Source organism: Zonotrichia leucophrys, chromosome 1A, assembly GCF_028769735.1.
Source record: "Zonotrichia leucophrys gambelii isolate GWCS_2022_RI chromosome 1A, RI_Zleu_2.0, whole genome shotgun sequence".
NCBI lineage: Eukaryota > Metazoa > Chordata > Aves > Passeriformes > Passerellidae > Zonotrichia > Zonotrichia leucophrys.
This window is the reverse complement of record NC_088170.1, coordinates 18,743,359-18,755,954: the sequence shown is the minus strand read 5'-3', so window position 1 is coordinate 18,755,954 and position 12,596 is coordinate 18,743,359. Positions and strand designations below refer to the sequence as shown.

Below are 12,596 nucleotides of genomic sequence, written 5' to 3'. Positions count from 1 at the left end.
GAAAGGGAGCCTTCCCAGCTGCTCATACTATTTTACTGCAAGTCAATGAAGCCTCAGTGCTAGAAGCAACACTTTTGGAAATGGGAGATGTGATTCAGAATGCTCCTTGGGAAATTCTTTCAGTTCACAGTGTTGCAAGCACAAAATATGAGCTACTGTCAAAACTGAGCTGATGTGCTGAACAGAATACATCTGAAGGCTGTCTCACTGAGCAAAGATCAAGCAAGGCTCATGCAGCATTGGTTTCACAATTGGAATATTACAGGTGTTTTAAATTCAACAAATTCTGGTTTCACTGTAGCCTGTTAAACCATTTCAAGGTTCTCCAAATCTCTTAACACCTCCTATCAGTGTTCTTACTTTACAGCTAGAATGAAGTTTCAGTATGCCAGATAAAAGATTCTTTGTCTGAAAATGCTGACCAAGCTTTTTAAAAAACCCTAAAGTATACATCCAAATCTTGAATTTTATCTAAAATAGTCTGATTAAATTATGATTTAGGCTCATGAAACACAAAATTTTTATTCCTCTGATTTTTTGCTAAATAAAGGAGAAGTTTCTCTTCAGTCCATACTGTGAAAACTTGGTAAATGAGAAATAGCACCCTGTACAAATACAAAAATATATTTACAGTGCCAGTCTTTTCTTTGTGAAGGATCAAGTGGTATTTGGTTTCTTCAAATATGGTATGCCTACTAGTTTTAGAAAGAACAAAGCACACATATGCAAAGTGCCCAGCAGATACTTGAACTGCTTCATAAGATTCACAGTGCAGAGGTGAAAGGTGTAGTGCAGCTGGTGTAAGGGAATGAGATGGTAGATACCAGTGACACCTAGGTTAAAACCAGCAATGTGCTACTTGTCTTCACAGATTTGACCTGATGGATGATCTTGCAGCATGGTTGTAGGGTACTTGAGGTATTTCCTGTGTGTAGCATTTTGAGACTATAGTTACCAGCTGTGGAATATTATGATGGACATTTATTGAGATCCTGGGACTGGGGAGAGTTCGGGTACCGCAAATTGCAAACCACAGTTAAAAACCTTATCTCTTCAGAGGCTGCAAACAAAGCAGATACTTATACTCACTGGGCACCTCTCTGTTTGTTCTGGCAACTTATCAATGCTAATGTAATACAGAATACAACAAGGACAGAGAGGAAAGGCTGAGACTCAGTACTCGCTTTGTTAACTGAGCTGCGAACTTCCATGTTCTCAGGCTGTGCTGCTGACACAGACATCTCACTGCCCAGCCCAGCAGCCTCAGGAACAGAAGGGACTTTTCTCATCCCACCTATTGATGGTCATCCATACGGGTCTGAATGTGGATCTTGAATGTGTGTTCTTAAAGACAGGGAGAGGAGCTTCCCTGATACCTAAGAAGATGCTGCTGATTTCCTTCGGAGCTCTTGGACTTTTAAAATGTATCACAATGCAGATTTTTGCAGTCTGTATCAGACACAGCCACAGTCATATTTTACTGCATGTGAATGAATAGCTGTGAGCCTGTGAACGTGAAAGACCAGCTAGCTCCTCCATGCACCTCATTTAACATTGTTAAAAACTGGATTTTTAATAGGTGTGTCAGCACTTAAACTTTAGTTGTATATATTTACAGTATGAAATGATTTTCTGAAAGTTACCTTGTTTTTATTGATCCTTTGCCAAACAGGAATCAAGTATTATGATCAGCTGAGAACAGGGCTGCTTTAAGGCACAAAACTGCATTACTAACTTCAGTGTCAGAACAATTGTACAAAGGTCAAATGTCACTCCTGAGCTGCAGTAATACATCAGATTTGTTTTATCTGCTGTGATTTACTAGTACTGGGTTTTAAATACCAGTTGCCATCACTGTAGCCACACAGCTCCTCTGATGAATGTATGTTTTGCAGTCAAAAGACTGACATAAATTAAGTGCATTCACATGCTTCAGCACCCTTTACCAACTAGACTGTTACTGATTTTCACATACTAGAAGGAAAGACAAACCAATTTCATGATGACAGCTGTAAATCCAGTGCCTTTAGAAAGGAATAGAGAGGAATTAGAGTCCAATTAACTTAAGACTCAGCTTTCAACTACAGGGAGACCTACAGAGAAAAAAAGCTCCTATAGAGAAAGGTTCGCAGTGGATGAAATGCTTGTGGACTGAGGAAGTCTTAAAGTGAGTGTGCTTCTAAGAGATGTACCTGGTGACTGCTTATCACCTTTACTGTAAGGTAAACTGGGATAGTTAAACCTGGGTCTGAAGTTCCCCCTTGCAGACTTGCACCAAAATTCATGGCCAGAGAATGGCAACTCCTTGGTTTTATATTGGTTGTAATTCTGAGCACTGAAGCTGGGCATGGTGGACAGGGATGTCAGAAGATAACATCTCTATAGTGATCTTCCAGTGCTTTCTAAGGCACATAGAAATGCCACTTTTTATAAGCATTCAACCCTTGAGGAATCCTTCAGTTTTTCCAAGTAATTTTTATTTACAGGTCAATATTTGAATGAAGGTAGCTGAACATGCATGCATATTGTGCAAAGAAGACTGTTTCAATTTTGTTTCTGTTTTGAAATCATGGGTTTAGATAAGAGCTAAACTATGAGTGACATTAGCCACTTAGTCTACCGTGGAAACATCAGCGCATACAAGATTCAGTCTAAATTTAAGATACACTATCAGTACCATTTAGTGCATTATGAAAGGAAGAAAATAAATTTTCAGTCACTGGAAGTGTCTCTGGTGTATCCTTCATCATTCTGAAAAAATGGAAACATGATGAGGAAATTACTGATGTGCAAAAGCCAGTTCTAATAATTGAAAAAAAAAAATTGGACTATACAAAAATGTCAGTATTCTGGGATTATCCTGCAGTGCTTCATGGAATAAGGTCTGAAGAACAATGGAGATGTTTTAAGTCTTAAATTTATTTGGTTGGCGGGAAATTTAATGGAAACAGATTGTTTCACAAATGGAAATTATACCATTACTTACCAATTTTGTTGCACATGATGCCAGTGCTTAACTGGAAGCCAATCCTGATTTTCTGATTCTCCGTTAATTTACAGAATTGTTTCTCCTAAATTAATATTCAGATCTAAATGTGATGGATTGTTAAACTCCAAAGCTTTTGATAGTAGCACACGATTTAACATGATCAAATTCTCCTAACCAGTTATGCTGCTGTCTTGGAGGAAATCATGCAGGAGATGAAGTATCCCCCTGTGCAGAACGCAGCCATCGCTGTATTTCTGTTTTAGGCATCGGTGGCCACAGAGAAAAGGATACCCTTTTCAGCCCACTGCTCAGTTGTTTCCTCAATCACAAGAGGAAGCAAAGCAATGCCAGCAATGTAGGAAGGCTTTTGTTTTACCAACATGCCTCGCTTCAGCCAAAGGCAAAACTGAAATATAACACTAATGAGGATGAATGACTGTGGATAACACTTCAGTGCACTGTTCCTCGTGTGCCACCCACTATCTCATTTTCTCTCTTTTCACATTTCTGTACAGTAAAACGTTCCCAGGGTTCAGCACTTCGGCGGAGGTGAGAGTTTTTTGTATCACCTGCTCCGTTTGCGAGGTTTTCCTCTGACCCTCAGCTGCACCCTTGGGACGTCCTGCCAGCTGCGGGTACGGCTGATGTCTGAGTCACCGTGCAATTCGCTTGCCATTGCTTGCACCAAGCAGGACCGGGGGACACGGCCACCTCCCGGGGGAGCACGGCCGCCTCCTACCCTGCCACCCGTGCGCGGTGCCCGGGAGCGGGCCGGGCCGCAGCCGGTCCGGAGGGAGCTCCGTGCCGTCAGCCCCCGCCGTGTCTGTCTGTGCCCCTCGCCTCCGTGGCAGGGCGGCTGCCGTGTGTGTGCCGGGACCCGGCGGCGCTACCCCGGCACCGCCTGTCTCCGCAGGGAGGGCGCGGCGGCCCCGCTGCGGCGTTTGGGAGCCCGCAGGGACCCCTCGCTGGCACGGGAGGCACACGCAGCCCGAGGGCTGCTGTACCCCGCCGCCGAGGCTACGCCAGATGGCCGCATGAATGCTACAGCTATTAATTGCCGCTGCATCTTCTGGGATCGCAGCTAGATGCAGGCACTGTGGGCATCCCCCTCTGTTTCTGTCTGTTCGCTCAGAGGAGCCTTCCTTTGCTCTCTTTGGAGCTGTGGTTTTTTTCCAGAATTTCCCCAGAACCTGTCCATGAATGCTGCTATTTCATTTTGTGTTTGTGGTATCTCACTGCATAAGGAACTGCAGCTATAACTTCTTCAGGGCAAGCACAATGTAGCGCATTGCTTTTCTACTACACCTGGCACAGCAGACGTGAATTGTGAACACTCACAAGTACAGCCGCCATCTACCCAACAGGAGATATCTGAGGATATTTGCAGTTACGGGCATGTAACTAAAATGTTTTTTCTCTGGTCTGCATAAATGCTTCTTTGACATCTTTCTCTGCTAGGTTTCTCAAGCCCAAATTTAGTATCATTATTAAATAATCATCAGCATTTTACTCCTTGTTCTTTCTTGCCTGAGCTCTTGCTACTGTCAGCAACCATCAAGATCATGGAAGGCCAGAAAAGAGCATTTTGTGGTAAAAAAGTCAAGAATATTAAAAATAAATCCATGTTGATTATATCTACTTGTTCAACTGTCTCAGGCTCTGAATGCAAAGAAGTTTTGTTTTATGCACAGCCAGCAGCACCACCCTGCTGCTAGGAAAATGTGATTTCCTTAAAATACCTGAGAGCTTTCATATTTTTATTTGCAATGGAGTTTGTAATCATTACTGTAAAACCCAAGACCTGTGTCAGCATGTGGAATGGGAAAGAGACTTACTGCTCAGCCCTTAGACTGAAATGCTGTTTGGACCAGAATTCTGACTTACTTTTCACAAACTTTTTCTTTAGGAGTTTCTATTGAAATCAGTGAAGCCATTACAGATATAAAAGGGCATTCAAAATGAATAAAAATTCTACATTTTATGGGACACATATGAGAATCCTCAGAAATCAGTAAGAAGTATGATGTGAATGTAAAAATCTGGCATAGGCTCTGCAGTTAAATGAGCTGATCGACATCAATGCCCCTCTTCAGTGTTAAGCAATATTCTGCAGGTAGGTATGTATATAGAAATGGGGGAAAACATTTTCTTTAGGGAAAAATATACTTTATTGATAGTATACAGATGTACTGTGGTTTAACAGATTGAGTCTTATTTTCAACTATGTTGTACCTATGTTTCAGCTTCAGTAAGGCTTTCCACAGGGTCCCACTTGACACCCTTATCTCCAAATTGGAGAGCCATGGGTTTGAAGGTTGGACTATTTGGTGGTTAAGAAATTGGCTGGTTGGATGTGTCCAGGAGATTGTGAGCGGTGGTTCTTATGTCCAGGGGGAGGCCAGTGACACCTGGTGTCCCTCAAGGCTCTGTCTTGGGACTGGTGCTCTTCAGTATTTTCCTTAATGACACAGAGGGTGGCATGGAGTGCATCCTCAGCAAGTTTGCAGGTACAAAGCTGAGCAATGCAGCTGACACAACAGAAGGAGGGGATGTCATCCAGGGGAACCTGGACAAGCTTAACAAGTGGGCCCACAAGAACCTCATGAAAACAATCTGAGATTTGGCATGGTTTAGCTGATAGAAGAGAAGGCACCAGGGAAATATCATTGCAGCCATACATGACTTAAAGATTGCTCATAAAAAAGAGGGAGAGCAACTTTTACATAGATAAGAGTGATAGGATAAGGGGGAATGGTTTTAAATTAAAATAGGAGAGATTTAGATTAGATGTCAGGAAGAAGTTCTTTATTCAGAGGCATGGTGAGGCACTGGAATACATTGCCCAGAGAAGCTGTGGATGGCTCATATCTGGAAGTGTTCAGGTCCAGCTTGGGTGGGGCCCTCACCAACCTGGTCTAGTGGATTGCATCCCTGCCAGTGGCAGAGTGGGGGTTGGAACTCCATGATCACGAAGGTCCCTTTCAACTCAAGCCATTCTGTAATTCTATGTATTTATCTAAACTGTGAATCAGCCATAGTATAGTCTGCCACAGTGTAACATGCAAGAACATTTATTTATCTAATGCTAGAGCACTCCTTTTTATTGGTGCATTAACTGACATACACGAGGCTTTAGTATTTCATCTGCATTGGTCAACTATGCCAGCTTCCAAAGGATTTTAAAAACACTTTCTTATTAAAATTACTGTTAAAGTGATAATTTAGAAGTTCTATTTTTTTTTTTAATCTTTATAAGCAACATGCTGAAGACTACTTGTCAAAGGAGTACAATTTAGCAACTATTTTCTGGCATAATCCTACATTTGAGAATTTTTAAGTAGCTTTGTACTTTATTGGAATCTCTCCTAAAACAGTGAATGAAATCAGAGTCACTCATCATGTTTGCTTCATTACTAATTGATAAACCAGTGTCTTCAGATGATGCCATTCCATTTAATGAATTGCTGATGATCCCCATTGACTGCATCTGTAGTGAAAACAGGAAAAGAAGTTCAACTTGTAACTACACACAGAACAAATATTGAAAATACTACTGCAGAAGACAACTGAGGTGCCACTCCCCTGGGCTCTGCTATTCAGATCTTTCACATACTTACTGAAGATATATGTAAAGTTCCTTACATAGAATAACATTGTCTATTTATCCTTATGGTATCTCTGCAACTTTTAAACTAGACTGAAATTTCTTGATACACTAGTAATGAATACTTCATCTGAGTTTAAGTAGAGGAACCCCTGTTTGGTAGTCATTTCCTCTTGAAGTATTATAGCAAATCAGCCTTGAGATTTTTCAGCTATTTATTTTTATGCTTTTTGTGAAGGGAGGCTCCTAACATGAGCATCCACCAGTGCTGTTCATTTAACCTGGTGAATTCTACAGGCTGTGATCACCTCTCAGAGTGGGTGCTTCACAACAAAAGCAAGTTTAGAATTTTCCTAATTTTAAACAGGAAGACATAGCTGCAAAATATGGAATGCATTAATTTTTGTAATTATATTTCTACGCTATGTATAAATATCCATGGTACAAAGAAATCAATACTGCAGAAATTTCCCTCTTAGTACTGGCTTCAAAGGTGCTTTAGAAAAAATAAAGCATGTAAATACATCAAAAGTGTGTAGCTAGTTTAGAGTTTGCTTCAGCTACAGAAAGAAGCAAAGGTCAAGCTTTGAGGTTGAACACTTCTGAACTTTAAGGCTATTTTAGCCCAGAACCATGGCTGCCTTTGTAACTCCAAGTCACTCTAACCAGGGCTGCATTTTGCAGTAGGGTACTATTTGGCCTATTCCAGTGATGAGCTGCTTACCCTTTTGAAACTTGTATTCCCCACCTAGAGTTGAAAAGCGATCTACTAGTGTAAGATACTAGTTTATTAATCACTTTTTTTTTAGTGAAACACACACTCCAGCAGTGCAGCCATTTAGAGAATGGGCACACAGATCTCATTTGCCAAAACCACAGTTAATTTTAGATATAAATGCACAAAAAATGCAAAGGTCAGGACTTTAGCAAGAAATGACAGACAGAAATGAAAATAACAAAGAATTTCATCCAATGATTTATGTATAATCTTGCATAATATGAAATGGAGATTTGAAATTATTTTGTGACTGACATCAGACTCAAGTGATGCCACTGTTGTCTTGAAGAACTTACCCCAGCATAAAATTATTGCCTTAGGAAGGAGCCCTTTGCATCAGACAGCAGTGATACTTGAGTTGCTTAGAATTTAAATACAAATAAAACTTAACACAATTATTAAGCATTTGTCATGGTCTACCCTTATCTTCTCTTCTGGCCTAGAAAACTCAAGTCATTACTGGCTCATATATGAAGATACAAAAGGCTCTAGCCTTTGTATTTGTGTATGTTGTTCATACATGTAATATTAATAAAATATTTCCTCACAGATATGGACTCCTATAATACCATCTTCATATCTGCCAATCTATAGCTTAGCCACATTCTCTGATGGAAAGATACTTTGTTAAAGTATCTTTAACAAAGTCCTGCATTTTGCTGAGTAAGAGCCTCCAAGCCAGTAGGAGCAGACATTGCCCCCTCTTCGAAGTCACCCATAACCGATGTAAATAAAAGCTACATCAAAAATCTTACCTTCTCTGTTACTTTCTCGACTCCAGTCTTCAGCTCATGTACCATATTGCTGATTTGCTTAGCTTTGCTAAGGCTGTCATCAGGTAGCTCTTGATGGTGCTCAATATGCTGGTTAAAGTGGGACAGTGGTTCTTTCCAGGCTTGCAAAAGTTTCAGTATCACGTGAGTTAGTTCTTCTCTCTTATAAATTGAAACAGTAGAGAACATGTCTGTTACTTTGCAGCAGATCATATGAATACTCTTAGTCTCATTATGAAATCTCAGTGGGGTCAAGATTTACATCTGCAATTTACTACTAAAACACCACTCTGGTTATTTGTATCTATATAAATAATAACACCTAGAAGTTGTATTTGTCATGTTTTCAGCTAACACGAGCAGGGCCATCTTTCATTGCCCTTTCAGGGGACCTTCTAGAAGGACATTCAGGAGGAAACTCCTCACTCCATCACAACCAAAACCCAAAATGTTACCATTTGTCTTTGTCTGTCTCCTAGAGGCAAAAGTTTCTCCCACTGGTCTATCCCCAACATCACAATTTGCTTTTTCTCTATATGAACAAACTCTTCCTACTCTTCTCTAAGCTAATAATGATTTTTTTTTCTCTTTGCCATCAGAATGTGATGTAAACAAATTTGCTGTTCTTTTCCCCTTACCTAACTACTGATTCAGAGATTACTGTTGTTTCCTTCTCCTGATTGCTTTTTGTACTTTGCAGTTATACTGATGAATGTGACTTCTTTGCCACATACACAAGTTTCTAAGTTTCTGTTCCACAGAGTCTGCCTCAAAAAAATCAAAGCATGTCTGTCAATCATTCTGACAAAGTACTACTGCAATAGTAGGAGATGCTAGTTATTATACTAGTTATTGTAACTAGTATTTATGATCAAATTTTAGGTATCATATTTACAGATTCAATTTACAGATTTAAAATTCAACTAATTTAAGATTCATATGCAATACCTCTGTGGTGTGCACCTGTTTGAGGTCAAAACTTAGCAGCCTCTTTCATCCAGATTGTTGATGAAGCTGCAGAAGCATAAAAACCTCTCTGCCTATTTCCAGCCCGACTGGAGTGGGGGACGATTACAGCATGATGAATGAGACACTTTGGGGTTCTGACAGGACAGGAGGTGTATTCCCCTTTCTCCAGGGAGGGGAGGAAGAAGGCGGTGTGACCCGCAGGGTCCCCTTCCCGTCCCCCAGCCTGGCGGTCCCCCCTTCTGCCCTGTCTGTCCGCCGCCGCCGCCGCTCCCTTACCGGGATTTTTTGGGCGTACTCTTTGCCGTTGGGGGTCAGCATCCCCGACGTGTGGCACTTCCGAACGGGCCTTCCCAGCTCGTTGTCACGGGGAGGGAAGTGTTTTTCCTACGGGGGAAGAACACCTAGACGTGCACCGAGAGGCACCGCCACCCCGCTACATCCCCGCCTTTTCCCCCATCCACTCCCAGGGCGGCGCAAGCCCCGCTCCGCGGCGGGGCCGGCCCGGCACTCACCAGCTCGGCGTAGAGCGCCGTGGAGAGGCTGTGGATCCTGCCCGAGTGCCGGATCACCCGGTCGAAGAGATCGGCCACTGTCAGGGGGTGACAGCCGGCGTCCCCCGGAGCGCAGACCAGCAGCCACAGCAGAGCCAGCGCCGCAGCCGCACCTGCGGAGAGGGCGGCGGCTTCGGGGCGCGGAATGTCGGGGTGTGGAATGTCGGGGCGCGGAATGTCGGGGTGTGCCCCCGCCCGGCCCGACCCCGCCCGCTCACCTGCCCGCCCCACCGCCCGGGCCAGGGCCATAGCGCTGCGGAGCCCGTGCCCTGCACGGAGCGGCTGCGATCGGCCGGCGGTGCCCCCGCATCCCCTATATATGCCGGGATCGCACGGCCGTGACGGGTGGCTCCCCTGACGTGCGCAGCCCGCGGGCACCGTGAGCCAGCCCGCCCGGAGCGTCCCTTGCACCAGCGGGACCGAGTGCCCGCGGCAACCCGGCGGGGCCGGCAGAAACGGGACTGGCTCCTGGGCTCGGTGCTGGGGCTGTGCCGACCCCCAGAGCCCTCACAGCCCTCTCGTGGGCACACGGGGGCGGCTCCGGCCCCGCACTGAAGTGGCGTGGGCAGGTCCGTCCCAGCGCGTCCGAGGGGGCAAGGGTGGGAGAAAGGAGACTAGGAAAATAAATTGCTTATGTTCGTGGCAATGGGGTTTACAAAAGGACAGGATTGGGCAAAATGAGGGGTAGGAGAGAAGCCTGGTCTGATGCCATTCGTCTCTTAGCCATCTTTTCAAATCAAACTGTTATGATCAAATCGGCTTCTCCTGCTCCATTGCAGGTGGTGAGAGGTAAGACTGCTGAAGAGGTAATAGCTGGTGACTGCTTGTTTGGTGTTGCAAATATACCTCCGGATACCTCATTTATCCCATGAGGCTAAATGCTCAGGGAGTAGCACAGCAAAGGACTTAGATCAGCATCCCTAAAGGGGTGCAAATTCTGTGGACATGGTTGGTGTCCTCTATTTTGGGGCACAAGATCCTGAGCAACCTTGAGGACATTTAAGAAAAGTTGAGATGCTGGTCATGAGGAAAATTAGTTGACTCTGCCCTTCTTACAGGGGTTTTTCACTGCCAAGGGAAAAGTCTACTCAGAAATGAGGATTCATGTGACATGAAATTGCTATCTTTTCTACCCAGCCATTATGCTGGAGTTATGTATCTGTTTTCTAGCCCCTGAATCTTGATTTCATTTATGGAAAATGGAAGGAACATACTTCTGCCAGGATGATGAAGATCATCCCTCTCCTCACCTTTTAAGGACAGCTGGGTGACTAGAACTCATTCTGGAGGTAGAGGACATGAATTTGACTAGTTCTTGGCCAAGGTGAAATGGAACTCTGTCACCTATATTCTGTGTGGGTACTTAAAAAACAGATAGAAAACAAGTAGAGGTATCTACTTCTCTAGCCAGGTCTTAAAAGCAATTGTCTGCCACTGCTTCTGCATAAAGTCAAGAGGCATTTCCAAGGGACTCATGCTTTGAAAGGCTGGTAGCCCAATGGGTCTATAGGATAATTTTAACTCCTCCTTTTTTAGAGCTTCAAAAGTTAATTTTAAAAACAGTTTACTAAGTGTGCCTAACAAATAAAACAACACAGGTGATTTCAGTGTTTAGTGCTGCTGAGCCTGCTCTTGCTGGGAACCCTACCAATATGGCAATAGCTCTGAGCTGTTTGCCAGCTGATAAACTGCTTAATGGCCTGTAGTCCAGGTGAAGGGTTGGAGTATTAATACTAATTAATTCTAATAATTATCATAAAACAAGCAATCATGTGAGGATGCAATATGACAGGATCTGAAAACCATTAGTAGTCTGCATACGGGAAACACATGGATCACTGACTTATTTTTATTGGCCAATAGTAATTTTCTTTTCTTTTTCACGTGTTTTGGAGAAATCCTGATATATGCACATTTTAAAAAGGTTCCTTAAAATATTAAATTTTTAAGATTTGAAAGATCAATGAACTTGAACTCCAGAAAATGTAAATTACTTGAATAGCAACTCTGCCCCTTCCAGCTTGCCGAAGATTTATAGTGCAAGATCAACTGGAGTTCATCAGGTATTCAAAATCTCTCCTGAACTTACATCATGAAGGAGTAAAAGCTGGAATGAAAAGCTTTGTTTCCATCAAATACTGTCTACTATTGATTTGAACCTTTTCCTCTAACAACAGGCATGTTTTACAGCTCAAGAAGGGACGTGTCACACGCTTCTGCTCTGAAAGTTGGCAATACAAGCTCTTGAATAAAACAAGATGGAAACTATGTAACCTGGACATTGAAAGGGAAATTAAACTATCTGCTTAAAGGAGTAAACCACTTTCAGAAGGCTGGATTTCAGATCTGTGGTTTTTTCTGACTTCTGTAAATAGAATTACTTCATGTAGAATTGCTTGACTTTTCTCTTCTTACTTCTCTGCTCTTCTCTCTCTTCTCTATGGAAACAGCTGTCCAATTCATGTCTCCCTGCTTTCATAGAGTAATCATCTTGCTGATTTTGTCTTGATTTGTGTTGCTCTTGATTGTTGCAATCTTGAGACTCCAAAGACATAGAGAATAAATACAAGGTAAGTAAAAACACACAGTATTTTCCATTCCATCTATTGATATAGCTGGGAAAATGGAAGCCACATTTTTAGGAAATGCAAGCTTTTTCAGAGTGAAGCTGGAAAACTGTCTGCTTGATCAACTGTCAATTAAAAAAAAAAATCAATTGCTTGCAAACCTCATCTTGCTCTGGGTTGTTGTCATATATAGCAAGAGTTCTACTGTCGTTATGTTGCAAGGGTTCCATATTGCTAGAGATTTGTACATTCTTGGTGTTTCTTGTAGGCAGCTCCTCCCAGCACTAACTGCACAGTAGCCAACTAACACCAGTTCCCCTTAACCAACCAATCCACTCTTTTATAACACTCTTCTTATTGGCTAC

General features: G+C 42.8%; 1 protein-coding gene across 1 annotated transcript; it reads right to left on the bottom strand.

Annotated features, from left to right (window-relative positions):
• Positions 1-5,650: 5,650 nt before the first annotated feature.
• Positions 5,651-10,473, bottom strand: LOC135456897 (prolactin-like). The gene is made up of 5 exons (XM_064731086.1): positions 9,883-10,473; positions 9,626-9,777; positions 9,390-9,497; positions 8,127-8,306; positions 5,651-6,476 (listed from the first exon to the last, which is right to left on the bottom strand). Exons 1-5 carry the CDS (start codon positions 9,911-9,913, stop codon positions 6,282-6,284), a joined length of 666 nt encoding a protein of 221 aa, XP_064587156.1. The 5' UTR covers positions 9,914-10,473; the 3' UTR covers positions 5,651-6,281.
• Between the last annotated feature and the right edge of the window lie 2,123 nt (positions 10,474-12,596).

What these genes read in the sequence shown, in the direction of transcription:
- LOC135456897 (XM_064731086.1), bottom strand. Translation starts at nt 9,913, where the DNA reads ATGGCCCTGGCCCGGGCGGTGGGGCGGGCAG. An exon ending in CGGCGCTCTACGCCGAGCTG is followed by an intron (nt 9,498 to 9,625) that starts GTGAGTGCCGGG and finishes CTTCCCCCGTAG; the next exon opens with GAAAAACACTTCCCTCCCCG. An exon ending in TCGAGAAAGTAACAGAGAAG is followed by an intron (nt 6,477 to 8,126) that starts GTAAGATTTTTG and finishes TTTTCACTACAG; the next exon opens with ATGCAGTCAATGGGGATCAT.